Source organism: Sphaerodactylus townsendi, linkage group LG01 (assembly GCF_021028975.2).
Source record: "Sphaerodactylus townsendi isolate TG3544 linkage group LG01, MPM_Stown_v2.3, whole genome shotgun sequence".
In the NCBI taxonomy this organism is placed as follows: Eukaryota; Metazoa; Chordata; class Lepidosauria; order Squamata; family Sphaerodactylidae; genus Sphaerodactylus; species Sphaerodactylus townsendi.
The window spans coordinates 5,780,882-5,808,452 of record NC_059425.1 but is presented as its reverse complement, the minus strand read 5'-3'; the positions used below and the strand labels follow the sequence as shown (position 1 = coordinate 5,808,452).

General features: G+C 54.9%; 2 protein-coding genes across 4 annotated transcripts in view; one reads left to right on the top strand and one right to left on the bottom strand.

The window, feature by feature from the left end:
• The window catches only part of PEAR1 (platelet endothelial aggregation receptor 1), a 68,767-nt gene extending 62,008 nt beyond the window's left edge, over positions 1–6,759 (top strand). For 2 of the 3 annotated variants that reach the window (XM_048509569.1, XM_048509577.1), the window contains exons 19-22: positions 508–649; positions 974–1,036; positions 3,502–3,711; positions 5,558–6,759. In XM_048509569.1, the coding sequence (XP_048365526.1) occupies positions 508–649; positions 974–1,036; positions 3,502–3,711; positions 5,558–5,718 (576 nt within the window). In that variant the 3' untranslated portion in view covers positions 5,719–6,759. Of the gene's footprint in view, positions 1–507; positions 650–973; positions 1,037–3,501; positions 3,712–5,557 lie in introns of those variants that run through there. The other variant, XM_048509585.1, reaches the window with a different exon arrangement.
• A 1,579-nt stretch (positions 6,760–8,338) lies between these two features.
• Positions 8,339–27,571, bottom strand: part of LOC125436335 (insulin receptor-related protein-like) — a 56,893-nt gene continuing 37,660 nt past the window's right edge. Inside the window, 17 exon segments of the mRNA XM_048503248.1 lie at positions 8,339–8,676; positions 8,798–8,932; positions 9,688–9,817; positions 11,812–11,971; positions 12,619–12,729; positions 13,020–13,249; positions 15,174–15,244; positions 17,134–17,245; positions 19,471–19,636; positions 20,953–21,084; positions 21,763–21,810; positions 21,813–22,020; positions 23,050–23,091; positions 26,196–26,379; positions 26,484–26,593; positions 26,652–26,702; positions 26,862–27,107. Coding sequence (XP_048359205.1) covers positions 8,358–8,676; positions 8,798–8,932; positions 9,688–9,817; positions 11,812–11,971; positions 12,619–12,729; positions 13,020–13,249; positions 15,174–15,244; positions 17,134–17,245; positions 19,471–19,636; positions 20,953–21,084; positions 21,763–21,810; positions 21,813–22,020; positions 23,050–23,091; positions 26,196–26,379; positions 26,484–26,593; positions 26,652–26,702; positions 26,862–27,107 — 2,455 coding nt within the window. The 3' untranslated portion in view covers positions 8,339–8,357.

The following is a 27,571-nucleotide window of genomic DNA, read 5'->3' as shown; positions in this document are numbered from 1 at the left end:
GTTTTTAAAGAGAGGCTGAATGGCCATCTCTGACAGGAGTGCTTTGATTGTCTGTTCCTGCATAGCAGGGGGTTGGACTTGATGGCCTTTGGGGGGGTCTCTTCCAACTCTATGACTCTATGGTCTTGTCCTATATTTATGCTTTGTCATGTAGAACTCTGTAATCCAGTCTGAATCTCTCCCAGAAAGATTTTCATGAAATGAAGTGTCTCTTATAGACACTCCACCGACGAGTTATAGGAGTCTGACCTGACAGCTTAACGGCTCCTCTCCTTCTCTGACCTTCATAAAGGTCCTAAGTGAGAGCATTCAGTTATTTCACACTGAAAGGCAGTTAATTGTAATAATGTACACAACAGTGCATTCAAACGTCCCTGTGCTAAACACCTGTAGCCCTTCACATTCCTCTGTCTCCCAGACGTGGAGGGACTTCATAGCATCGCCTTGGAACTCCTGATAATGCAGACAGGCGCTCTTCCGGATTGACCCTCTCCTGTTTCCACCCAGTTGAGCCGCAGCCAGCCTTTCCCCACCCCCAAGAGCACGGAGCAGGACTGGCCGGGACTCTACGGAGCAGACTGCAACGCCACCCTCCCTGCAGACTGGAAGCACCAGGGCAGCGCTCCAGCACTGAGCCACGCAGGACTAGGTACGACCACAGACTCTCTCACATGGACTCAGTGCAGGAAAGGTTACGTGGGTGAGCTGTGCAGCTGGGTCTTCCTTGCTTAAAGGGAGCCGCTTCACATTTTTGTGCACATTTTTCTTCTCGATGGCAGGCGTAGGGTTGGGGGAAATGAAACGAGAGTGAGGTTTGTCTCTTTCTGCTTCCAGACTTCACTGCAGAGCAAAGGAGAGCCGCTGGCATGGGGGGGGGGGGGCCTGGATAATCCCTGCTGCTCACATGCAAGAGACTCGGGGTGCTCTTAAAGGGATCTTCATCTAACCAGCCTGCCCTCTTCCTTTCCCACAGGAGGAAGCCAGATTGATCGCAGCTACAGCTACACCAACGGACTAGGAAAGCACCAGCACAGAGGTAAAGGGGGCGTTGGGGCACCCCCTTAAAGGGGGAAATGGCCCCTTGTCCAGGTGCCCTCACCTGAGTGGGAGCTGGATTCCAGCTCGTGCCACTTGTGCTCCTCTCATGGAGTCAGTCTGGCCCCCACTCTGCCATCTCCTGCCTTTGGCTGCCTTCAGACTGTCCCAGCTGTGCAGCCGGAGATCCAGACGGGAGCAGCCCCCCCTCCCATTACTCTTCTCTCTTGCCCGTCTTCTTCTTCCCCTCTTCCCAGCCTTCCCCAACAACACGTGCTGTGAAGTCCGTGCCTGAGTTCCTTTGGTCCCAGTGGCGAAGCTGCAACGGGGAAGGAGGGGCACTGAGCCCCAGGCGTGCGCCATTGGCGTCACGTGGGGGTGAAAAATTGCCCCAAACCCCCTCTCCCAGGGCAGGGTGTGGGTGGGGTGTGGAAAGATTGGGGCGTGGGCGGGGCGAGGGGGCGCGGGTAGGTCATGCCCCGGGCAGTTTCCTCTCCCTCCATCCCTGCTTGGTCCACTGCCCACCCCCCTCTTTGCTTTCCTCGTTTTCCCCATCAACCCCCTGCTGAGGTTCTGCGTTCGACTTCTGTGGGTCTCCCCTCCCTGCCCGGCTGCCGCCCTCTTCCCAGGTCCCAGGTGGCCCCTTCCTGTGTGGGCCTTTAGTCCACCCAAACTGACCACTTTCTCCTCACTCAGAGAAGCTGGACTGCAGAATATTTAGTCCCCTCAGAAACTCCGCATCCCACGCAACAAACAGTGCGGAGCCAGCGGGCCAGTTGCTGCAGGGTCTTTAGTGGGGTGTTGGCTGCAGGCACCTACTTCTCCCCTGCACACCTCCTGTGTGCTTTGCTTTGCCCTGATGTAGAGCCACCCGTTCCAGATCCTTGGATTTATATCCCCCCTTTCTCTCCTGCAGGAGACTCAAAGGGGCTTACAATCTCCTTGCCCTTCCCTCCTTACAACAAACACCCTGTGAGGTGGGATGAGGCTGAGAGAGCTCCGAGAAGCTGTGACTAGCCCAAGGTCACCCAGCTGGCATGTGTGGGAGTGCACAGGCTAATCTGAATTCCCCAGATAAGCCTCCACAGCTCAGGCGGCAGAGCTGGGAATCAAACCCGGTTCCTCCAGATTAGAGACACGAGCTCTTAACCTCCTGCGCCACTGCGTAGGAGCACATAACATCTAGTGCCGTCCCGGCTTGGGAAAACAGCACGGGGGTGGGAGGCAGAACCCTTCTTCAGCGGGCACCACAACCCCGAGCTGAACGGGGCTCCGCCGATGGGCCCTGGAAACCCCATTCCGTTTGCTGCCGGGCAGCTGCAGGGCAAGTCAGTCAGCTCCAGGAAGCCCAGGCACGGCTCGGTCCGACGTGGGAGGTGTAATTTGGCCTGCGTGGAAATCAGCTTTGGTAACTAAACCCCAGTCGTCGGCTGCAATGAGCTGCTAAAGACCACCAAATGTTGAGGCAGACGTCTGCTTGTGGTGCAGCGAGAAAGGATCGAAATGGAAACAGAAATACCACCATCAGTTCAAACTCAAAAGGGTGAAGGTGAAGATCCCTTGAAGGGGAATCGAGTTTAAAATGGATTCCCAAGGAAACAGGAGTCAGGCGTTTTTCTTTTCACTGGTCAGGCCGTGGTCTGCCGCCGGCCATCGCCCACAGTCCCTAAAGGGTGTGGCTCCCCCACCCAAGCAGCTGGCCAGTCTAGGGCCACCACTGTCCAGGCAGTGGCCAGCTTTTGGGGGAATGGTGCAGAGCATCCTGCCCAACGGAAGAGAGAAATGCCGTGCTCCGAGATTTCTTTCGCTTTTATTGTTGAGCAAAAGAAATGCCACCCCCAGATGCTGTTGCTTGGAGGGCCAGCGGCAGACAAAGGAGTCCAGGCCCCGACTGCGGCCACAGCCAGGGGCCACTCCCTTTGCTTCAGTGTGGCGTGCCGATAGGCCACCCATCGCTGGTGCTGCCTGCTGCCCGTGCCACCCCCAACACTGCCGGCTGTCCAGCCTTCCTCCTCTTAAGTGTCCTCCTTAGGAGCAGCAGTGGTGTAGGAGGTTAAGAGCTCGTGTATCTAATCTGGAGGAACCGGGTTTGATTCCCCGCTCTGCCGCCTGAGCTGTGGAGGCTTATCTGGGGAATTCAGATTAGCCTGTGCACTCCCACACACGCCAGCTGAGTGACCTTGGGCTAGTCACAGTTCTTCTGAGCTCTCTCAGCCCCACCTACCTCACAGGGTGTTTGTTGTGAGGGGGGAAGGGCAAAGAGATTGTCAGCCCCTTTGAGTCTCCTGCAGGAGAGAAAGGGGGGATATAAATCCAAACTCTTCTTCTTCTTCTTCTCCCTTGGAGGTTTTCAGAGAGGCTGGATGAATATATGTCGGGAGTGCTTTGATTGTGTGTTCCTGCAAGGCAGAGGGTTGGACTGGATGGCCCTTAGGGGTCTCTTCCAACTCTATGTGATTTCTGCAGGCTGCATCAAGGAAGAGTCCCTCTGCCGCAGCGACAGCTCCCTGAGCAGCGAGAACCCCTACGCCACCATCAAGGACCTGCCCGTCCTGGCTGGCAAGCCGTCCGAGGGCAGCTACATGGAGATGAGGCATCCGGCCAAGCGGGAGCGGGCCTACGCAGAGAGCAGCCTCTTCGAAGAACCAGCCCAGTGCCTGGAGGAGGAGGAAGGAGGTACTCCAGCCGCCTGCACTTCTGGGGGGGGGGGGGGCTCGTTTTTAGGCCCCTGAAGTTTTAAAAAAGTCCCTGAACTTCACAGTTCTGTCCCACATTGTTGCACTGAGAGGCCTGCAGAGAGTTGTCTGTCTGGCCCATCCTCATCTTGCCCTTCCTCTGAGCAGCTCAGAGTGGGGCGTGCAGGGCTGGAGCGAGGGGAACTGCGCCCCTGCCACACATGCCTCCCTCACCCCAGAACACCCCCTCCGTGCCCCCACACTAGTGCGCACCTGGTGCATAGTGCCCCCACCCCATCCCGTTGGCGCTACGCCACTGGGGGCGTGCAGTTCTCCCTTCCCTGTTGGAAGGATCCCCACAACCATTCTGTGGGCAGGATGACACGGAGACCGGGCATCGTGGCAGGGGGAGGATTTGAACCTTGGTCTCCCAAAGTTTAGTCTAACACTAACCACTACACTGTACTGCTGGTCATGTTTCTTCCTTGGACCCCCCGGATACTTCCAGAAAAATAGTTTTGTTTTCAAATAATTTTTATTTGGTCAACAACAGATTACAGGAAAAGAAAAGAAAGTTAACAGTAATAACAAAAAGAATAATAAAAGACATAAAAAGGAAAAGGTTAGAGAGAGACAGAGAGAGGAAAGAAGGGCTAACAAGGAGATACGCAAAGAGGAGGGGGGGCTGTTTCCAAGAGCACAGCGGCTGGTTCTGGATGTTCTCAGAACTGGTGGGTCTAAATCTCAGACCCTTCCAGTCCACCCGCCAAATTCAAGGTCCCCAATACCTGGGGAGGCGAAAGCTAAGAGGAACTTGCTCTGCGGTGGCCCCTGTCAGTAGTGTGGAGTCTGGAAGCCCCCAGAGGCTTAACCAGAGTGAAAAAGCCACTCCCTGGAAGTCCCAGAAGAATAAATTAGGCGAGGGATATCTCCGGGGTGGCCAGACCCACCGAGCCACGGATGAGCCACCATCTGCAGAATGTTGAGAGCGACGAGACCTCCGCTTGTGGCTGTTTCTTGGTTTGTCGGCTTCCTCCCCCCTGACTTTATTGAAGAGGTCTCGACTGTGCTGGAGAGCACTCTTTCCAACGACGGAAGGTGGCCCAGCCGGCTGCCCTCTCCCGCCCCTTCCAAAGAGCTGGGCGTGGTTTCCAAGTCAGGGTCCATTTATTCAGTACACACGTGTCCCACATCTGGTGCTCCTAGGCAGGAGCGGAGGGGGCAGTGTGTGGTTTTCTCCTTTCTGCACTATATCCTCACAACAGCCCTGTGAGGTAGGAACTGCTCAGAGGGAGTGACTTGTGGGCACCCTGGCAGCTGTTAAGCTCTAGTTCAGCTGCTTTCACGGTCGATATGGTTCGGACGTGTGTTGGAGAGTTCCTGGCTGGCAGGTCGCAGGTTGATTATTTTAAACTGCCGGGATGACAGGGCCCCCCCCCCCCCCCCCCGTGGTTGTCCCAATCACGGCTTGTGGATAACGTGCGCCAAGAAGCGAAACAGTGGCAGCGCACAGCTAGATTTGTTGGGCACGCTCAGGTGTGATTTCCCTCCCTCCCTCTCTCTCGTGCTAGCCTACCAAATGGCTTGCAGTTCTCAGCTCACCTGGGTCGCCTTGAGGAGTCGGCACGGCTAGGTCTGCTGCGAAGGGGCGGGATCCCCCCCCCTTCCCTGAAGAACCTCGCTGGAGAATGGGGGCCAGGGGCCATTTCTGCCACCCCAGCAGCATCCCCCCCCCCTCTGCTGGTGGCGGCGTCCTGGTTTATCTGGCTACTCTGCAGGCTGGAGCAAGACGATGTCCCTTTGGCTGTGCTTGTGCTCACGGGCCGTTTCCTTTTTGTCCCTTGCAGCAGACGGCTTGCTGGGGGCAGGAGGCCTTTCACGGGCAGCTCCCGATATCCCCCCCAATCACTACGATTCTCCGAAGAACAGCCACATCCCCAGCCACTATGACGTGCCACCAGTTCGCCACTATTCCCCTTCGCCGCCACGCCGGAGACGAGACCGATGAGGCCAGGCCCACCTGCCACGGCCCCGCGCTCCTCTCTTCCTGCTTCCGCCTCTGTCTGCCATCCGCAGGGAAGGACTTGCAGTTCACCTGCGCACGGTCCAGAGACTCCGGCCGGCCTCGCCTGGTGTTAAGGGGCCAGACCAAGAGTCAAGCAGCGGCCGGAGCCAGAGTCCCTCCGCCCGGACTCACTCCCTGCACAGAGATGCCCCTGCACCTTGAGGACACAAGAGGGACAGGACAGGTTGCAAAGCCAAGCAGCAGCTTCACAGCCCTTCTTCCTCTGGATTAGGACGGCCGGGAGAAATGGGATGGGGTGGGCAGGCGCGGGGGGGGGGGAGGTCTGAAGCTGGCAACCACCTCAGTGACATCTTGACAGGGCACTGCAGGTGTGTGGAGGCCGGGTGCCGGACCGTTTCTGCACTTCTGAAAGAGCTGCCATCCTGAACAGGGTGCCAGGTGCCCTTTGGCCCCTCCCTCCCTTCCTGAGGGCACCCCTGGGGCATCCCAGCCCATCATACAAGCAAGAGGGCGTGAAGAGCTCCCACCCGCCCGGGACAGAGAGGGGATGGCTCTGAAACAAGGGCAGCCCCCCAGCCGATAAAGGGCTGTCCGCCTGTCAGCTCTGAGCTGGCAGAGAGCCTCTGGGGTTTCGGGGAGGGAAGGGCCCCCACACCACCTCCCTGCCGGCCTCCTCTGCTCTGACGGAAGGGGTCGGGGTCGGGGACTGGGCCTCTGCGTCCGGAGCAGCTGCTGTGTGCTCCACAACCGAGCCCGGCTGGCCCCTGCCGGATGTCCTTCTCCTGCTTCCGGGGCTGGCGTCCATGGCAGGGCCCGAGGGCACTTCACGGCCCCAAACAGAACCGGGTCTTTCACTTGCTGAGGTCAGAGCCAATGGCGAACACTATTGAGATTAATTGTGGCAGTGCACGTCCCTACACACGAAGCCTCAGGTGTTACGTGCGAAAGTGAAGACGGCCACGGGTGGTTCTCAGCCTGTACCTCTTCTAAGGCTCACGAGTATAAACAGATGGAGAGAGACGAGAAGCTGTGTTGTGTTGTGTTGTGTGTTGAAATGGCTTCTTAAATGGTCTCATCAGAATTTCACTCGGGCCACAGCAGTGCTCTTGCAACAAAACTGAAACAGGAATGGGCAATTATACACCCCTGGCAGGTGTCTAAGACTCCATTTCCCAGACTCTGGGCTCAGGGCTGCCTCCCCTTTTGGCCGTCCCACGAGCTATGCGGGGAAGGTGGGGGGGGGGGGTGTCTGTTTTCAATATAAGTGGGGGCTCCTACATTAATCTTCTCTTCATGCTGCTAGAAACCACTCCCTCCCTCCTACACACACATACACTTTTTGCTATTTTCATCACCTATGAAAGTATTGGGGGGGGGAACGGCTGCCAGTCAACGGGGAGGAAGGGCCAACGGCGTTTCTACAGGACAGCCGCTTTGCTCTGAGTGGGTCCTCCAAGCCCCCAGTCTAGAAGTCTCAGTTGCACAAAGTCACATTCCTAGAGTGGCCTCTTTCCAGAGCCCTTTTGGCCCCTGCTGAGACATGATTCCCGACTCCACCCGTCCACCCCCAGAAGCAATTGCTGGTCGCTGCCTCTTGCTAGTTGCCTTGTGTCGAGGGGGGGTCTCTCGCTCCCATGCCTCCTGAGACCCCCCCCTTCCCCGCTGTTGGTGGAATAGAGGCCAGAACTGCACCTCTGGGGCCACGTCCCATCTGGCCCCACAGCCAAAACAGAGCAGCCAGCCCCCCCCCCCCCCTCGCCAGTTTCACACACGCACACACAGTCCCTCTACGATGAGGCTGGAGGTGGCTCAGAGCTGGTTCTTTCCTGAATGGCAGAAACCGGCTAGCCTTGGAAACCACGCCTGTCCCAGGTCTTTGGCCAAGAGGATTCCTCAGGGAGGTTTGCTGTTGTGGAGCCGCCCAGGACCCAGGAGAAGCAGCCAGAGGATGTGGGCTGCAAGAGAGCCTCCCCCCCTCCCCCGCCCCTGGACGTGGGCTTTCCTGGGCCTGGTGCAGGGACAGGCAGACGGGTGGCATCCGTGTCCTTTCGGCAGGGGCTAGGATGGTTGGCGTTCTCTCTGCTTCTTCCAGCGGGACTTCCTGTGTGTCGTGCCCTTCTGCCAGGAACGAGGTCTCTGCAGCCGTTGGGCTCTTGCTGGTGCTGATGGGTCCCTGCGACCCCCTGGCCAGAGGGGGGCTGGGGAGTGGGGGTGGAACTGGGGGCAGGCTGCCCGTCCCTGCGTGGACCGAAAGGAAGAGGCCAGGGTGCTGAGTGGGTGACCCCGGCCATAAGGCGTGCTGTCCTGCCTCCTGGGAAGCCGGAAAGAGGACCTGAGCAGAGCTCCCAGCCCGGCTCAGCGGAGCTGCCCTTCTTAGCCTCGGGAGGGATTTTCCTGCTGACCCCCCTGCCCACTTTTCCATTCCGGCAGGAAAAGATCAGCTTGAGACGTGGCCACGTGGCACATGAAGGGGGGGGGTTGCAGGGGGTTTTGGTTCTGTGGCGACTGCTGCCAGCGAGCCAGAGGAGGACAGGGGGGCAGGCAGATGTTGGGGGGCCGCCCTGAGGCCCCGTCAGTGGTCCTGAGCACAGCAGAGAGGTCCGCCTGGGAGCCCGGGGGCTTCAGAGCCGGGGCTTCCCGTTCGCGTGGCAGCAGTTTTTCGTGGTCTGGTCGAGGTCTCTGCAAAGGCCGAGGGCCAGGAGGGGCCCGCTGCCAGGGAGGGGGTCCGGGGGGGGCGGCAGCTCCTCCTCCGCCTCCAGCAGCTGGTCCGTCTCAGTCTTGGACCCCTCCCAGGAGCCGCGGCGCTTGTTCTCGGCGCTGCAGAAGAAGGCGTGCTGGAGGAAGCGGCTGCTCACGTCCTCCTTGATGCTGTCCAGGATCTGGGTGAAGGCGGGGCGCAGGCGGGGGTTCTGCTGCCAGCACCAGCTCATCAGGCCGTGGCTGCAAACAGAGAGGAGGATGTGTGGGCTCAAGACCGGCAGCCGTCCCAGGCCCCCTTGGCCTCCCCTCCCCAGCCCCGGACGGCGCCACTCGGGGGAGGGCAGGACGGGGGGGCACTCACAGCTTCTCCGGACAGTTCTCGGGCTTTTCCAGCACCCCGTTGTCCATGACGAAGCGCAGCACTTGCTCGTTGGACATGCCCTGGTACGGCTGCTCCGCCAGCGTCGCGATCTCCCACAGCACCACCCCGAACGACCTGCAAGAGAGGGGCAGCCTGAACTAGGGGGGCGCCCACTCAGCCAAAGGGTCCCCTGCACCAGGCGGGCTTTGGGGTGCTGGTAGAGGGCCCGTGGTGCCCAGTGCTGCCCAGAGCAGTCTGTGGCCTGGCTGACTGACCTGCCCCTGTGGCAGCACCCCAGCCCCACGGGACAGTGTAAGCCCACCCACCCACCGACATGCACACATGTCCCCCCAGGGGTTATCCCACTGGCTAAGAGAGACAGAGCTGTACACACGGCAGAGGGGGCCGGGCTGTAGTCAGGAAGGGCTGCAGTTGGTCCCCACCCACCCCCACCCCCTGGAATCAGCCCTCTGGCGCCCCCGTGTGCTTGAGGCTCTCGTCTCCTGCACAGGCTTGGACAGGGAGGGAAGGAAGGACAAAAAGGCACAGAGTGGACCTCCAGAGTGCACCTGCTGCCCGCCCCCCCACCGCCTCCTGGCTGGGACTGCCCACGCACCTGGACTGTTTGGGGAAGGCCTGTGCCAGGAATGGGATAACTTGCACCACTTCACCCTGGACAAGATCAGGGGGGTGACCAGTTCCACCCCAACATTTTTCCTGAAGTGGAAGAGCCTTGGGATTGCCAGCGTGGAGGAGGCCAGAGCTACCCCTGAGCAGGCTCCCCCACCCCACCCCCCGCCCCCAGAAGAGGTGAGGCCGCCAGCCCCGGTGCTTCCTGTGCTGGAGGGCGTGGGGGGTCCGGCCTGCTCCTTCCACTCCAAAGCACCTACCAGATGTCTGACTGCGTGTTGAAGATGCCGTCCTTCAGGGACTCCGGGGACATCCAGCGGACGGGCAGCAAACCTTTCCCCCCTTTGCGGTAATAGTCTGTCTCGTAGATGTCTCTGGTCATCCCAAAATCTTTCCAAAGGGAGAGAGGAGGCAAGAAGAAAGAAAAGGGTCATTTTGTGGGCAGGAAAGAGATTCCCCCGGAAGCCAGATGGGAGCACAACCCCTGTCGCTCACAATGGAGTTGAGGAGGCCTGGCTCGGGCGGGAGAGAATAAACGGGCAAGGTGGGGACCAGGCGCCTGCAAGAAACCCCAAGGCGCTGCTGGACGGGAGAGAGGCTGTCCTCAGGTACGAAGGCCCCACACCATTAAGGGCTTTCTGGGTTAAAACCCACACCTTGAACTGGCACCGGAAACGGATTCGCAGCTAGTTCAGCTGCTGCAAGACCACGAAGGCTGCATTCTGGACAGCGTGCCGTTTCTGAGGGGCCTTCAAGGGTGGCCACAAGTAGAGCATGTTGCAGTAGTCCAATCTGGTGGTGACCTCATATGGGTCACTGTGGCAAGGTCAAATAGGGGGCCAATGGATGGGAGGGGAAGGCTGAGATCCCGGCCAGTGGCTGCTTCTCCAGCAAGAGGTAGAGGGGGCTGTCCTCAGCGCAGCTGTGGCACCCAACTCCAACCCTCCTGATGACCTCCCCAAGAGGGCACAGAAGCGGACAGACCCTCGCAAAACCCCACAGTCTGGGGGCTGCTCTGCTCTCAACTGGCCCTCAGAATTCTTCACCGGCCCTTTCTTCAGGGTACGTGGTTTTTCAGCAGCATGACTAACACTGCACAGAGTTAACACATTATTTTTAAAAAGAAGGAAAAATGTATTTGCAGAGAGAGAGAGAGAGAGAGAGAGCGCTCTGATATCAGGTTGCCAGACCCCTGCCAAGGGTGGGGGATGGATGCCCCACTTTGAGCCCCCTCCTCCCAGCGCAGTCCAGCTGGCTGTTGGGGGTTGGATCAGACATAAAACGAGGCCCAGGTCTCAACGTCAGCAGCACGTTGTCATCACTTTCAGAAGTAAAGTCATCGCATCACCGACAGTGCGGGAGACGTATTGTTGAAAGCTTTCACAGCCGGAATCACTAGGGTGCTGTGGGTTTTCCAGGTTGTATGGATCCTCTGAAGACGCCAGCCACAGATGCAGGCAAAATGTCGGGAGAAAATGCTACTAGAACGTGGCCATACAACCCGGAAAACCCACAACACCCTAATGCAGGAGATACACTGGTATTTGGGCAAAACTCTGTGGTTAAAAACAGCTCCAACCACAGAGCTTTTGCCCACATAGGAGAGAATCTCTCTTGTCATCAGCAACATGACGACATCCTTTCCGGAAGTGCTGTCGTCACACTGGCCACATTGAGGACACTCACACCAGGGCTTCATGTTTTTATGCTGTGGCTGGGTTTTAAATGCTGGAGTTTAATTAATCACTTCTGATGTGTTTTTAATTATGTCTTATCCTGTAAACCACTGGAGGCAGGTTTCCTGGAGAGGAAGTACAACTTCTTTTCCCTAAATAAATGACTAATTAAACTTCTCACAGCAGGGAGAGAGCAGCGATTCAATGCCAACGTTGGGGGTTTCACCTGCTTTACTGGCACAGAGACACTGGGCAGTAAGGAACACGCGGGCAAGCGGAAAACAGCCCCCCCCCCCCCCCGGGAGCAGCATCCGGCAAACCTTTGAGTCACAGAGTTCCCTCTGGAAGTCCAGACTGAATGATGCGCAGTGGCACCCACTGGGAGATGAACGTGCAAACCTGCAATAGTTGCCTGGCTCTGAGCTGGGGGCCCAGGTGAGGCGGATGGATCTCCCGTCAGACCACAGAAACCCAGCAGGGTCGGCCCTGGTGAGTACTTGGACGAGAGGCCATCGAGGAAGTCTAGAGTTGATCTGCGGAGGCAGGCAAAGGCAAAACTGCCCCCGAATGTCTCTTGCCTCGAAAACCCTGCGAGGCCTTTATAAATCAGATGTGACTTGATGTCACTTTCCCCCTCCAACAGCTCCCTGTGTTGCAACTCGGGCTACAGCCCCACGGAGGCTCTGGGCCCGAGTGTCCCTCCCCTACCTCCAATCTTCACGGTGAAGTCCTCGGACACCATGCAGTTGCGGGCAGCCAGGTCCCGGTGGACAAACTTCTTGGCGTTCAGGTAGGCCATGCCGTCAGCAATTTCGCCAGCCATCTGGATCATGTCCTTCAGCGAGGGGGGAGGCAGGCCGGGGTTATTCTGGCAGAAAACAGGGGAGACGAGGCGGGTGGGTTTGGGCAACAGGGAGCCCTCTCAGCATCGTGCCAGAAAGGCCACCTGGCCTGCCACGGAACCACAACTGAGAGCCACCTGCTTCTTCCGGCAGGCGCTCCACCCCACCACCACCCCGGGACCAGATTGCTCTATGTCCACCTTTCAAAAAGAAGAAGAAGAGGAAGTGGAAGAGGAGGAAGAGAAGAGGAAGAGGAGGAGGAAGAAGAAGAGGAAGAAGGAGAGGAAGAGGAAGAAGGAGAAGGAGAAGGAGAAGGAGAAGGAGAAGGAGAAGGAGAAGGAGAAGGAGAAGGAGAAGGAGAAGGAGAAGGAGAAGGAGAAGGAGAAGGAGAAGGAGAAGGAGAAGGAGAAGGAGAAGGAGAAGGAGAAGGAGAAGAAGAAGAAGAAGAAGAAGAAGAAGAAGAAGAAGAAGAAGAAGAAGAAGAAGAAGAAGAAGAAGAAGAAGAAGAAGAAGAAGAAGAAGAAGAAGAAGAAGAAGAAGAAGAAATAATCTTCATGTTGGAATGTACTGCAACACTAAAAACAAACGGCAGATTCCGAATACCCTAAAATTCTTAACGTGGCAACCAGACCTTCCATGGAGGCCCCGGGGAAACCCCGTGCAGATCACCCACCTCTGCATCTGGCCTGAGTGAGCGGAGGTAGCTCTTCAGGTCTCCTCGCGTCATCAGTTCCATAATGACCAGAGCGGGCTGCCCTTGGGATACCACACCGAGGAGTCGGACCTGAGAAGCAGGTGGGGCAAAGTCACCACCGAGGGCAAAAGACACACTGGGCATACACAGAGTGCTTCAGCACACACCTCCAGACAAAGATTCCTTCTGTCGTTCCCTCTCCCCCCACATCTTCCAGAGCCAACCCGATTAACCCCATGACTTGCTGACCCCTGAGTCCCCCACCCACCCATATTCCCCACATTTCTGGGTTTTCTGCCACACCCCCATCCTTCTCTGGGTGCACCAGCAATTGAAATCCCCCCCCCCCGCAGGAGACGAAGTCCTCCTCCCCTACGCACCACGTGGTGGCACCTGAAGGCCTTCATCACAGAGGCCTCGTTGAGGAACTCGATGCTCTCCCGGCGGGTGGCCGTCTCGTTGACCGTCTTCAGAGCGACTCTGGTCTCTTGGCCCTCCTGCTCCAGGTCCTTGGCGATCCCTTCGTAGACCATCCCAAAGGAGCCCTGGCCCAGCTCCCGCAGCACCGTGATCTTCTCCCGCGGCACCTCCCACTCGTCCGGAATGTACACTGTCAAAGGAGGAGGAAGAGGGGGGGGCGCTTGGAGGCGGGTCCGGCGAGCCAGAGGCCGCGGGTTCGGGCCACCACCGAAAGGGGCAGTTAAGTGTGACCTGCAGAAAGGGAGTCCTTCTGGGCAAATCCCACCTACACGGACGGGAGCCTCACAAGACCCAGTCAGCCTCGGAAAGACAGAAGAGTGCGCTCCTGCCCAGATAGTTTTGTCTGCTTAGATGATTTACTGGTCGCTACTCACCTTCAACGCAGCTGGCAGGAAGTATTAATAAAACACATTAAATGAACACAAATCAAAAGCCAGATAAAATATACAAGTGTCACTATGCAGCAGCAGCAGAGTAAAAAGACAGAACCGCCGAGAGTGAAGTGCCAGGAAAGATCTGTGTCCTCAGAGCATCCACGGGGCCTTCAGTATGAACCAAGTACCGTGTTTCCCCAAAAATAAGACAGTGTCTTATATTAATTTTTGCTCCCAAAGATGCACTATGTCTTATTTTCAGGAGATGTCTTATTTTTCTGTGTTCTGTTCGTCGGGCATGCTTCCAAACAAAAACTTTGCTATGTCTTACTTTCGGGGGATGCCTTATATTTCTCACTTCAGCAAAACCTCTACTACGTCTTATTTTCTGGGGATGTCTTATATTCGGGGAAACAGGGTAGCTGTCTTGAAAAGATTCTTTCTAACCAAGACCATAACAACACACTCCCAGGAACTAACAAAAGCCCAGGCAAGCTGGTGTCTTTGCCAGGAGGACTTTGCCAGGAGAGGATGTTCCACTAGCGAGGGGCCACCACTCAGAAAGCCCTGCCCCAAGAACGCCCCCACCCCCGATGTCTGGGAAGGAGGAGGCCCAGAGCAGGATGGGAGTGATGCAGTCGTCCGCCCGGGGCCCAGCGCCTCCCCATCATAAACGGGTTTTGCCGTCATTATAAACAGGGGGGCCTTGGCCAGCTCTCTCCCACCACAAAGCCTCAGGCGGAGTCAGTGGCTACCAGCCTTGTTGACTAAAGGGAACCTCCATATACTGAGGCACTTAGGGGCGTATCTAGGGGAAATGTTGCCGTGTGCAAAATCTGAGTTTTCTGCACCCCCTCCTCGTATAGGTGGCCGCCCTCCCCTACCACGGCCAAACAACTTTCTTTGCACCAGGTCATCTCTTGTCTTGAAGTCAATGTATGGACGCGGGGGGAGGGTTTTCTGCCCCCCCCAAGTGACTAAATGGCTGCAGCCCGGGGACATTTGATCCCATGTGTCCCCCTGGGTGGTGTGCCCCTGCTCAGGCAGTAGACCTCTACGCCAGTGGTGGGATCCAAAAGTTTTAGTAACAGGTTCCCATGGTGGTGGGATTCAAACTGTGGTGTAGCGCCAATGGGGCTGGGCGGGGCACAACAGGGGCGTGGTCGGGCATTCTGGGGGCGGGGCATTCCTGGGCGGGGCTATGGCAAGGATGCAGCCGCTGTGCCGATCCTTGCAAGGGCCCGGGAAGCGAGATGCGCACGAGAGCTGCCCGCGCACGCCCGATTGCACCTCACTGCCTAGACTGCTTCCAGTTCTCTGCTTGGCGCTACTGCTGCCTCTGCGAGGGAGGCATGTTAACTAAGGCAAAAATCATGTGGCAGAATCACCCCTCTCGGCACACGCAAATAATTAGTAACCTACTCTCGGGAACCTGTGAGAACCTGCTGGGTCCCACCTCTGCGAATGCACGCCCGCTTGTGATGGGGAGGGGACCCCTCAGTGGACCGGGCCTGCGAGGCCTCTGTGCCCATTCTGTTGGCTCCTGCGTGAAACAGGATGCTGGACTCGATGGACCCTCAGTGGGCTGACCCAGCAGGCCCTTCCGGAGGTTCTCACGCAGCAGCCTGAGCCCGGCCACGCCCACTTGGGGATGTCTTTGGAAACAAGCTTTGTACTCACTGTTTGAGGTGCTGAAATATTCAGGGTTGACTGACGCATAAAGTGTGCCGGTGGGGTATCCATCATTGCTCCTAGAAGGGAAGGAAGACAGACTCAGGGAGCAGTGGCGTAGTGCCAACAGGGCACGGTGGGGCACAACACCCCGGGCATGCTCCTGTGCAGGGGCGTGGCCGGGGTGTTCTGGGGGCGTGGCATGGCGTTCCGGGGACGTTCTGGGACAGGGCAGGCCTTGTATAACGGATTTGGTTCTCCCACAAGACTGTCCGAGGATCAAGTCTTGGCAGGACGAGGGATAGCAAAAGTTGGTCTGGACTTCACTGCTCATCTGAGCCACAGCCCAAAGGAAGCACAACCGCTCTATAGCTTTGTGGTTGTGAGCACCCTGGCTTCTCTCAGTTAGGGTGGCGGGGGGATCTGTTCAAGCATCAAGAGCAACGTGGGCTGTACGGACCCAGACTCCAGCACCTCCGTAGAGTTCCAGTTCTGGGAACAGCATCCCGGTGTGTTGGGTTTTAAAGCCCAAACTCAGATACATGCATGCACGTGCACAATCAAAAATTACGAAGGACGTTCAGAGATGGAATGTGCCAAAAGCCAATCAAACAAAAAAGCAAAGTCTTCAAGTGCTGGTGGAAGACAATGTCAGGTAAAGAGAGACGAATCTCCCTGCTGAGGGAGTCCCATCACTTTGGTGCCATGACCGAGAAGACCCTGCATCACCCTGACACCTGACTAGCCTCAAATGGTGGGGCCACTGAAGCAGGCCTCTGAAGACGAAAGGAACGGTTGGGTAGGTTTGTAGGGGAGTAGAAGGTCCTTCAGCTATGCTGGTTCAATACCAGCACCTTGGTTTTGTAACAGAAACAAACTGGGATCCAGTATAGGTGGAAGAAGACTGAAATGATCTTGTTCCTACAACCCCGTCTACTCTGCATTCTGGCTGTCACATTTTGCACCAATTGTGACTTCTGGACACTCTTCAAGGACAGGCCCACAAAGAGTGCATAGCAGTAGTCTAGTCTAGATTGTTTCTGCCCAGAAACAGTCAATGCTGGTGAAAGGCACCTCTGGCCCCCTCAATCATCTGTTTATCCAACAGAAGGCCTAGGTTCAGCAACCTTGTCCTTTTTTGGCGAGTGTAGCCCCATTCAGGACAGACACACCTCCCTCCCTGGATCAGCCTACCTGCCCGCCAGTAGAACTGTTTTGCCATTTGCTATATACTAAGTTTGCCATCCCTAAACTGGCTCCCTGCCCTGGGCTCGTGGTTTCTGCAGCATCTCTGGGATCCCTGGAAGCACAAGAGAGAGAGAGAGCTGGACATCATCTGAACCTGCCCTGGGGTGCATTTGAACTGAAGTGACAATAAAGTAGAGACAACCACGCCCGAATGTCTGGATGGGCTCTTTCAGCTGCTGTGTGTTGATGCTGGAGAACTTGGAGGACAAGATGGAATCTGGTTGGCTCAAACAGTCCTCGCCCAGAACCCTCCTGTGAAACGCAGCCTCCAGACCCGTGAAGGACCCTGCTTCTCAGAGCAGCGGCCTCCCCATCCAAGCCCAGGTCCAGAAGGACAGCGTGGCTGACGGACAGCATCAAAGGGGACAACCGGGAGAACCAGCAGGGTCGCCTTCCTCCCCACCGTCCCTCAGCAGAGGTCAGCCACCAGCACAGCCTTTCCGTCCCCAAAACGATGGGTGCAGCTTGAGCTTTTAGACGCTCTTCCTGAGTGTTCATGGGGGGCGGGGGCAAAACTTTGGTCTTCCTCTCTGAATGTGTTGTGCTGGTTCAAAGGATCCAGTGTCAGCAGCCAAATCTTAACACGAAGGTGACAGAAATGTTTCTAAGTAGTTTCGAAAATCTCCCCCCTCGCACACACACACGCACACACGCACACGCACACGCACACGCACACGCACACGCACACGCACTCATGGCTACTCCTGCACGAAACTCTGACCTCTTCTTGTTGTATAAGAAGACAAAGACGGCCAGGGAGACGATGGCCACCATCAGCAGGACGGGCATGAGGGTCAGCAGCACGTGGAAGTTGCCGGGCTCCTCTTCCTCTACTTGGGAGGGGGTGGGGGGAGGAAGGGGGAGGAAGAAAGGCATTGAGGTCACACAATTAACTGGTGGGGGGGCGGAGGAGCCAGGCGGAGTCCCCCCTCCCCCCCAAGGTCTCAGTGGTGGGATCCAAAATGTTAATAACAGGTTCCGATGGGGGTGGGATTCAAACAGTGGCGCCGCCGCACAAACCCCTTCTCAACACTCAGAAAAAATTAGCAACCACTTCTAGAGAAGTGGTGAGAACTGGTTGGATCCCACCTCTGCAAGGTCTCCTGTTGCCTTCAGCCATTGTGCCCAGTTTTACTCTGACCCCACTTCTCATTGCCCCCACCAGGAAAGGCATCAGCTAAAGACAGCCAGTGGGTGTCACGGGTTGGATGAGCATCTGGGAGAATGGGGTCCAGAACCTTACTTGTGCCATGAAAGCTCACTGGGGGGCCTTTTGGGCCTATCACACTCTCTCGACCTAACCTACCTCACAGGGTTGGTGTGAGGATAAAAAGGGGGAGAAACCGTGTCAGCTGCTTTGGGTCCCCACCGGGAAGAAAGGCAGGGCGCCGTGAATTCAATACACAAAGATCTTATTTGTTTACATCCTTTCTCCCTGATTGGGACTCAGAGCAACTTTTCATGTCCTCTCGTCCAGTCCAACCTCACAGCGACCACCTGGGGAGTCAGGTCGGACTGAAGGCAGCATGGATGCAACCTCGAGTCACCCAGACCCTAGCCCAACACCCTGGCCCCTGTTCCACACCAGCCCCTACTGTCTGTCCTGCCCCTAGAGACACCCTTGCTGTTTCCTTTGTTCGAGCCTCACTTATACCCTTAGATAAAATGGGCTTAATTGTTTTCGTACAGTATTCTGCAGGAGGGAACCTTAGTTAGACCCGGTCCCTTTAAGTTTCAACAGAATTGCAAGGAAACAGAGTCCAAATAGAGGACACCGGGAGATCTCAGAAGCGGCACAAGCAGCGTAGATTTTCTTAGAAGCAGTTAAGGAAGAATCGGTAGCTGCAAGTTCTTCAAACAATCTCCAATCGTTTCCAGCAGCGCAAGGATTCATCCTTAGTTAGACGTCATGGGAGGAGGAGTCAGAGTCCTAAACTTTCAGTACTATTAACCCCTTCTTTGAACTGTTGCTCATTTGTCCAGGCGTCTCACGCTCTGTTCTAGCCATGTGCGAGGCACCTGATGTTAGTTTGCTTGGGGAACAGAACACTGTCCCTCCGCCTCCCTTCCTCTCCCTCTCTCTATCAAACATTTATTAGCCACCCCACTTCCTTATGGGGCTCAAGGCAGCTTAACATGTAAATCAAATACGTAAAGTCACAGACATAGAAATACATGAAACCATAATTTTGAAACACAGTTTAGGACTGCTTTAAGCAAGTCCTATCCTGAATAAATGCCTTCAGCTGCCTCATAGAGATGGCAAGTGAGGCGGTGCCCTCTTCACCCCAGAGCCCACCCCCACAGGCCCTGCCCCCAAATATCCAGGAATTTCCCAGGGGCCAGCAACCAGGGCGGGCCGAGGCTTCTGGGACCAGCTCCTGGGACCTCCAGGGCAGCGGGTTGACGGCTGCATGAAACAGGATCACTGGTCTAATCCAGCAGGGTTCTTCTTAGGTGTTTAACAGTTTTACCCTAAGCAGAGTTATGCTCTTCTAAGCCTATTTTAATAAATAAATAAATGGATGGATGGATGGATGGATGGATGGATGGATGGATGGATGGATGGATGGATGGATGGATGGATGGATGGATGGATGGATGGATGGATGGATGGATGGATGGATGGGATGGATGGATGGATGGATGGATGGATGGATGGATGGATGGATGGATGGATGGATGGATGGATGGATGGATGGATGGATGGATGGATGGATGGATGGATGGATGGATGGATGGATGGATGGATGGATGGATGGATGGATGGATGGATGCCAATGGATGGATGGATGGATGGATGGATGGATGGATGGATGGATGGATGGATGGATGGATGGATGGATGGATGGATGGATGGATGGATGGATGGATGGATGGATGGATGAGGTGTTTTCAGAATCCCCCATTTGGGCAGGGCTTTCAGGAGAGAAAACGAGCCGTCAGGCAGCCAAATTAAGAATCCTCAATTTCCTGCCATTCTGCTTCTATGACAAATAATTTGCCCTTCTGCGAGGCAGCTCCAGTCTGGCTGGGAGACGTCTTGCCAAGTACCTACCTTGCCCAGGAATGTAAAACTTGATGAGTCTGGTCCATGAGCCGTTCCCCGCCAAAGAAGTAGCTCGAACTTTGGCAGAATAGTTCCCCGGCTGGAGCAGAGCAAGGTGGAAGCCTCCGAAGTGTGAATAGCGGTGGCGGGAAACGCACACCACGGCCATCACTTTCTGCATGAGAAGGGGTGGGGGAGAGCCTGATTGAGTGGAGTGTTGTGGGGTTTCTGGGCTGCGTGGCCGTTTTTCAGTAGCATTCTCTCCTGACTTTTCACCTGTATGTCTGTAACAGGCATCTTCAGAGGGATCCAGGCCAGCCACAGATGCAGAGGCTGGCTTATCAGAAAGGAAGAATGCTGAAATTACAGAGCTGGCTGCATAGCCGAGCTTTCCCACAACACTCAACAATTCCAACTATTGGAAATCCTTCCACAATACATTAACCAGATTAAGACCCTGCAACCCACCCACCTCCCACAGCACCTGGGAACAAGGCAAGCACAGTGGAACCTCGGTTTTTGGTCAGATGTCCATCCAGGGAAACCTCGGCCGAGAATCGAAAACCGACAAAGAACAGAGGAACTGAACACTGGAAACAAAGGGAACTGCATGGGTCACCATTTTGTTTTGTCACTTAAAAGGTAATGCGTCGCATACCGACTGAAATCCTTGGCAGCGAAAAGCGAGCTGAGAAAAAGCAGCCAACGAGACACAATTTTCGGGGAAAGAATTGATGGAAACTGATGACAACGAAAACCCGAGGGTTCCACTGTAGTAATGCAGGAAGCTTGTTATAGCAAGATGGTGTGAGAGGCTTGAGCTTGAGAGAGTGAGAAAGGGTAGGCGAAGATAAAACAATTAAACAGAATGAAAACCTCTTTCTTTACATGACAACAACAGCAAGAATCCAAATAGCGAAACATTGGAAAGATAAAGGAATTACCCGACTTTACAACAATGGGAGAACAAACTGTTGGAAACTATGGAACTGGATCGACTGACGTGGAAATTAAGAGAAATTCCCGAAAAGTACAAAACTGTTCAGAAACCGTACCTAGCTTATCTTAATAGATAAACGTAGTTTAAGAACCAAAGGAATGATTATTATTTGAAGCAAACCCAGAGTTGAAAAATATCTATTTAAAATAATAATAGCTTAAATATAAGTTAATTAAACAAGCTATCGAGGGGAACTACATCAGGGATTAAGAAACGGGGAGTAAAATCAAACAAAAAAAAGAAAAATAGAAAGATTTTTGCTTATAGGATTGACAATTTTAATTTTATCAATTAGATGCGATTGCAAACAAGCTGTCGTATAATGTATTTGCTAAGTTTATAATATGTACTTAATGTTTTTTTAAAGTTGAATTGAGTCCGATATTCGACTCAACTATTGTTGTTATAATTAAAACTTTAGTAAAAATATATTTAAAAAAAAGAAAATTGGCCCCTGTGGTGTGTGTGCTCCCCAGCAGCGATCTCCTCACCTCATTCTCCCGACTGTACTTGATCTCATACTTCAGGATGAGGCCGTTGGGGTTCCTGGGCTCCTCCCACCGCAGGTTGACGCCGTTCTTGCTGGCCGGTTCCCAGGTCATGTTGCCGGGGATGTTGTCTGCCTGAGCTGGGGTGGGGAGGGGAGGGGGGACGGCAGAGGAGAAGGTTTAAGGACGGCTCACACACGAAGCAGCCAGGCTTTAATCTCAGGCAGGGATCCCACGAGGGATTGAGCGCGCACACACCTGCCTCTGATCTCGAACCAGGAAGAAAAGTGGGGCACAAACACTTTAATTAATAAAATTTTAATTCCCCATTTGGGGGAAATGTCCCTGTTCCTGCCAGACCTAAGAATCTTTTTTGCATGGTCAAAATATCCCAGAGTGAGCATGGAAAATATCCTTATGCAGGTGCAGAATTACCCACGCGGCTTTAAAAGCAGCTTCAGGGTCCTTTTGCTTTCATTTTTTAACATGTGTACATTAAAACTCACAGTCACCATCATCTCTGGTTACCTTCCAGATTCCCCCAAGTCAGACTCTGCTGCATGGTCTGTTGGGTGCCCCACTCCGTTATCTGTACTGATATATTCTATGTAATCTGCCTGGAGTCGCAGTGAGAAAGGCAGAATGCAAATAAATCAGTAAATTAAAAAATCGGCCCCAAAGGGTTTTGGGGGGAGATCTCAACCTTGGGAGGAGGTATGCACTGCTGCCCTGTCTCTGACCTGAGATGCCTACGCTCAGGCATAGCGAAAGGTCCGGGCAAAGACAAAAGGTTGCTTAGCGCTGCAGCTTCACCCGGTCTATAGGCGTGGTTGCGAAGGCGTGATGGATGTCAATGCGGTACTTTCGGTGAAATGGCGCAGCCGAGCAATGACGGCCCGATCGCGAACCACTTTATCTTCAAAGATGCGGAACTCCGTCTCAGCTTTTGAGTCGGTCGCCACGCGGTTCACATTGGCCACCTGCCCCAGGGTCTCTGAAGAGGACGTGTTGGCAAAGAGGGGACCAAGTGTGGTTGTCAGCACCAAGGTCTCCCTCCGCCTCCGTGGCATCCTGTACAGGCTAGCGGGAAGGAAAGAAGACAGGTAGTGCGGCCCAGACAACGGAGAGGGACCATCACCTGGGCCAAGTCTGATGTCTGAACTTCCCAAACTGAAAAATAGGTGGAGGGCCACGCATCCCACTGCAAAGACCACACAGGGCCCAACATCAGACAAATGGTGGGTGTTGCGTGCTGCCCAGACTCACACTGGGCCTCCTCTGCTCACAACCAGGGCATGCTGGGAGGAAGACCTCTGGCCTTTCCCTGATTCCAGTTCAGCGCCCTCAAACAACCCCATGAAGGAGCAGCAGTGGCGTAGGAGGTTAAGAGCTCGTGTATCTAATCTGGAGGAACCGGGTTTGATTCCCAGCTCTGCTGCCTGAGCTGTGGAGGCTTCTCTGGGGAATTCAGGATTGGCTCATTGCACTCCCACACCGCCAGCTTCGGAGTTGACCTTGGGCTGAGTCCACAGCTTCTTGGAGCTCTCTCCAGCCCCACCACCTCACAGGGGTGTTTGTTGTGAGGGGAAGGGAGCTGCAAAGGAGATTGTAAGCCTTTGAGTCTCCTGCAGGAGAGAAAGGGGGGATATAAATCCAAATTCCTCCTCCTCCTCCTCCTCCTCCTCCTCCTCCTCCTCCTCCTTCTTCTTCTTCTGGGTCCACTGAGAAAATTACTTGCAGCCACAAAACACCCGCTGCATATCTGATTCCTGTGATTCTATAATTCTCGGACTTCCTGCCCCCTTTTCTCAGCCCACTCGGCCTTTCTGTGCCCCTTTGTCCTGGAGAATTGGGGGGGAGGGGGGGTGTCAGGACAAGTGCTTCAGTGTCCAAAGTATGACCCGGCCTGTCTGCCCACAAGCATTCTTGCCCCTGGTGAATAAGCATTCCAAGAACGCCTCACAGCGCACGTGTCTAGTTCTCTGGGTCCAGAGAAAAGCCCAGGCTGTGGGGACAGATTCTCAGTGGCCAGAGGGGGGGGGGCTGCAGCAAGCCCCTCCCGTTCCCCCTCACCTGCAGCAGACAGCAAAAGCTGCTTACCTGTAGGAGATCTTGTTCACAGAGGTCACTTTCCAGGGCGGCCTGAGAAAAGAGCAATGGAAGTTCTGCTTCTCCTCCTGTAACGCCTCCTACTCACCTGACCCCCCCCCCCCCATCCCCAATAGCTGCTGGGGATTATTGGTGGCCTCTTTGGAAGATCAGCGGGCTCAAAATGGCAGCCTTTTGGCCCAGGGAACATGGGCCAGCAGCATTCTTGGAGGGGTTCCAAGAAGCAGTGGCGTAGTGGCTAAGAGCAGTGGCTAAGAGCAGTGGCTAAGAGCAGGTGCACTCTGATCTGGAGAAACCGGGTTTGATTCCCAGCTCAGCCACTTGAGCTGTGGAGGCTTCTCTGGGGAATTCAGATTAGCCTGTGCACTCCCACACCGCCAGCTTCTGGGTGACCTGGGGCTAGTCACGGCTACCGGGCTCTCTCGGCCCACCTACCACCTCACAAGGTGTTTGTTGTGAGGGGAAGGGCAAGGAGATTGTCAGCCTTTCCCCCAGGTCTCCTTACGGGGGAGAGGGGGGGGATATAAATTCAAACTCTTCTTCTTCTTCTTCTTCTTCTCCTTCTTCTTCTCCTCCTCCTCCTCCTCCCTGGCCAAGGGGGTGGTGGGAATGGTGGAGAAGTGCGGGCTCTTGGCCCCTGGTCAGGAAGGCGGTTCTTGCCAGACTGCAACGGGCCTGGGGCAAAATGAACCACCCCCACTGGCCAAGAGTACCTTCTGGCCTGCGCTGCCTCCCCCACCTTTTGGGCAAGCAAGCCTCGTTCAGGGCCACGTCAGGGCTTTCATGGCCGCTCCCACCCATTCGAGGGGAGGGCTGAAGGTGGTCCTGCCTTCTGTGCCTGGGCTCGGTTCTGAATTGGGGAGGGGGTGTGTGGGGCCTTTGAGGAGACCACCTGCTTGTCCACTGGGGCTTTGGCAGCCAGCGAGAATTCTTTCCTGGCTGGTCCCCGCTTCTCTTCCCTTTCAGGGTGGAGGGAAAAGGCTAGAGAATACTGAATTTAGTGGATCCATCACCGATCCAATTGGGACAGCTGCCGGCCCATGGAGCTGCTCATGTCCTGGTGCGGGAGGGCCTGTCACCAAGGGGGGGGGTTAGGGTTAGGGTTTGCAGGGGGAGACTTGCTTGCTTGCAGGGTGGGGCTGAGATGTATTCCCCAACCTCCCTTCTGGTGGGGTGGGGTGGGGGGAGCGCCAAGAGAAGGGTCTCTTGTAACACTTGCAATGGGGGGAGTGGTTCAGGGGGCTGACTAATTTATTTATTCAACTTCTGCCCTGCCCCCTCCCCATAGACAGAGCTTGGGGCGGCTTACAACAAAATATAAACTATTATTATGGTAGATTTCACAACCGCCAGTTCTTTAGCTGGTTGTCGATTTGTTGAACTCCTTTAAATGTGCCTTATGCGTGGGCATTGCATTAGAGATGGAGCCCAAACAACTCTAGGGAGACAGCAGCATGGGATAAGGGGGCCCATAAAATATTGGCTGCATATACATTTTCTAGTGGGATCCAATAGACTGTATTCCCTCTCTGTTATCAAGATCACTTTATTTCAGAATGGTATGCTTTTGATCTTTAGAAAGGTTGAAGCTATGCTTGGCTTCCCCTTGGAATCCTCATTATGCTCCACGAGGTGGAAGCCTTCCTAGACCCTAGTTAAGAACAGGCTCTTGGATCTTGATTTTTCATAATTTGATTAAGTGCTGCCAAGACAACCTGTTCTCCGACTACATTATTAATCCCTGGCTGATGGAATTATGGCAGCAGCATATCTTAAGTCTGCTGATTAATCCCACCCAGAGGAGAGCCATAAGCCTACTGCAAGATTTCATTGATAAATTATGCTTGCCATCAGCAGCTCTGCTGGAGGGAAGATTCAAGAATATGGAACGTTCTGTTCATGTGATCTGATTATGGTTGAAACACTTGACCATTCTTTGTTTCTATGCCCTAAATACAATAAGATACGCATGAAATACATGAATTCCATTTTTCCTTGCAATGTTCTCAGATGGCATGAGAGTCTTATAAGATGCCCAATCTCCTGAACAGCTCTGATGTGCTCTTTTGTGAAACTGTTGCAAATTTTATACTGGAAATTAGTAATTTTAGTAATTTTAACTGCATTTCTTAACCTTGTTTTGTTTTAAAATTTTGTCCTGTTTTGTATGCCAATAAAGGCTTGTGTTGTTGTTTAGCTGGTTGTTGGCTTTTTACTTGGTGACAGCAGGGATGCTGAAAACGAACAAAGAAGGTCACCAAACACGCGATTTGAAAATCGGAGCTTCAAAGCGTCGTATAGCACAAACCAGCTGAGAGTCATCCCGAGTGCGTAATCGGCAGCTGAAACCATCCCAAAAACACTAGGGCAGCAGAGCATCTTGAATTGACAAAATTAACATCTGTCAAATTCAGAAGGCAGCCCTGCTGGGATCTGCACGAATACTACGCCGATACATGACAACTTCCTAGGCCTCTGGGTGAGGCTCGAATTGTAATGAAGGCCAACAACCAGCTAGAGATCTGGCAGCTGTGATATTAAACATAATGATAATAATCACATATACCAGATGCCTTTCCCCACGCGGGCTCAGGGTGTCGCACAACATAAAAACACAATAAATACATTGAAATCACAAAAATCATATTTACGGTACAGCATCCTAAGGGGAGGCAGGATAAAAACGTGCATATCTCAGTTAAAAACCTTTTTTTACCTCAATTCAGCAGCAACCAAACATGCAGGTAAGAAGGGGAAGCTAACAAAGAGGAGGCTGACAGGCGGCTGGTTTGGGGCAGTCCCAGCTGGGGAGGCAGGGGCCTCTCTAAAAAGGCCCTGCAGGGATGTGAGGCTGTATTTGCAGACTAGGTGCTCAGGAGCAGCAGTAGCAGAAGGCCATTGCTTTCACCTCCTGCATGTGAGCTCCCAAAGGCACCTGGTGGGCCACTGCGAGTAGCAGAGAGCTGGACTGGATGGACTCTGGTCTGACCCAGCAGGCTCGTTCTTACATTCTTATGTTCTTATCATGGCGGGACAGGTGAGCTGGCAGGACCCCCGACCCAGGACCCCCGACCCAGGACCCCCGACTGGCCCCCCAGCCACAGCAGCTCCTCCCCGCCTTCCCTGAGCCCCCTCACCTGGGCAAGAGGATGGAGTTGTGGAGGAAGTTCTCAAACCTCTTCTGGAAGGACTCTGGCCCCAGGGGGGGCTGCCCCACAGGGCTGTGGCAAGGGCAGCACTCTTCCTCCTCGGAGCCCTTGGGGCCCTCGCTGTCGTCCATGTCGAAGCGAGTGTCAGCGCTGCTGGTGGGCAGCCGGAGGCCTGGAAGCTAGCAGAGAGACAAGAGAGGAAGGCTGAGCCGGCTCCTCTCGCCCGGGACCCCGAGCAGCCCCCGCAGCCCCCGGAGGAGTCCCGCCCTCGCTTACCCTTGTGGCAATAGTCGTTGCTGTACAACTCAGAGTCCTCCGCCAGCTGCTGCCACAAAACCAGGTAGTATGTGAGGTTGCCGTTGGGCTGGGTGGGCGGCTTCCACCGCCGCGATCCATGGGTGAAAGAGGGGAGTTAGACATGGAGAATGACCTCAGCGTGGCATTAGGACGGTGGCGGAGCTGGCCGAGGATGGAGAGAGGACATCTGGAGGGGGCCTGAGTTGGAACCCCTCCTCCTCCTCCTCCCCTGAGCCCCATGTCCAGCTGCCCCCTCACCCCAGAGGCATTTCCCATCCGGAACTGGAGCCTACAAGCAGCTGCTCCCGACAAACGCTTGGGGAGACCCACACTGCCCGACTACGATACCCCCCATACCTGCGAGGCATGAGTGCGGTATGTAACCACCTACGCTCTGGGCCCGTAGTTCGCCCCTCTCAACCGTGAAATTTGAGGGTGATGGCCCTTACAAAAATGGCATTACTGGGTCCAATTGGGCGGGGATTCTGGAGAACCACGCCTGGCTCTTGGTCATTGTTCAGCGGGAGGTCCACGTCCACCACGTTCCAACTGTTGGCCCCGCAGGCATCCTGGCCCACGTATTCTGTCACGTTCTGGAAGGGCCTGGTTGGAAAGAGGTCAGGACTTTAGGGGGAGCCCTGAGGAGGAGATGGAGGCAAGACCCCCCTCTTGAAGTGCCCACACCAATCAGCCCAGCTAGCGGGGGGCTAACCAGTGAGTCAGCTTGGGTTGTCCCACAATGTACATGGCGAGCCATTTCAATGCGCTACGCGTTATCATGTTGCCCTTTGGCACAACAGCAGGGATGCAAAACTCTATAGTAGAAATGGCTACCATAGAGTGTGGCCCAAATACCAGAGCATCCTCATGACTGCCAGCAATGCAATGATGTCATTTCTGGAGCACGACAAATGATTTTCTTTCATTGTAGATGCAAGAGGCCTTGGTCTAAAGCACAGGTGTCAAACGTGCGGCCCTCCAGATGTTATGGACTACAGTTCCCATCATCCCCTGCCATCATGATGCTGGCAGGGGATGATGGGGCTTGTAGTCAACATCTGGAGAGG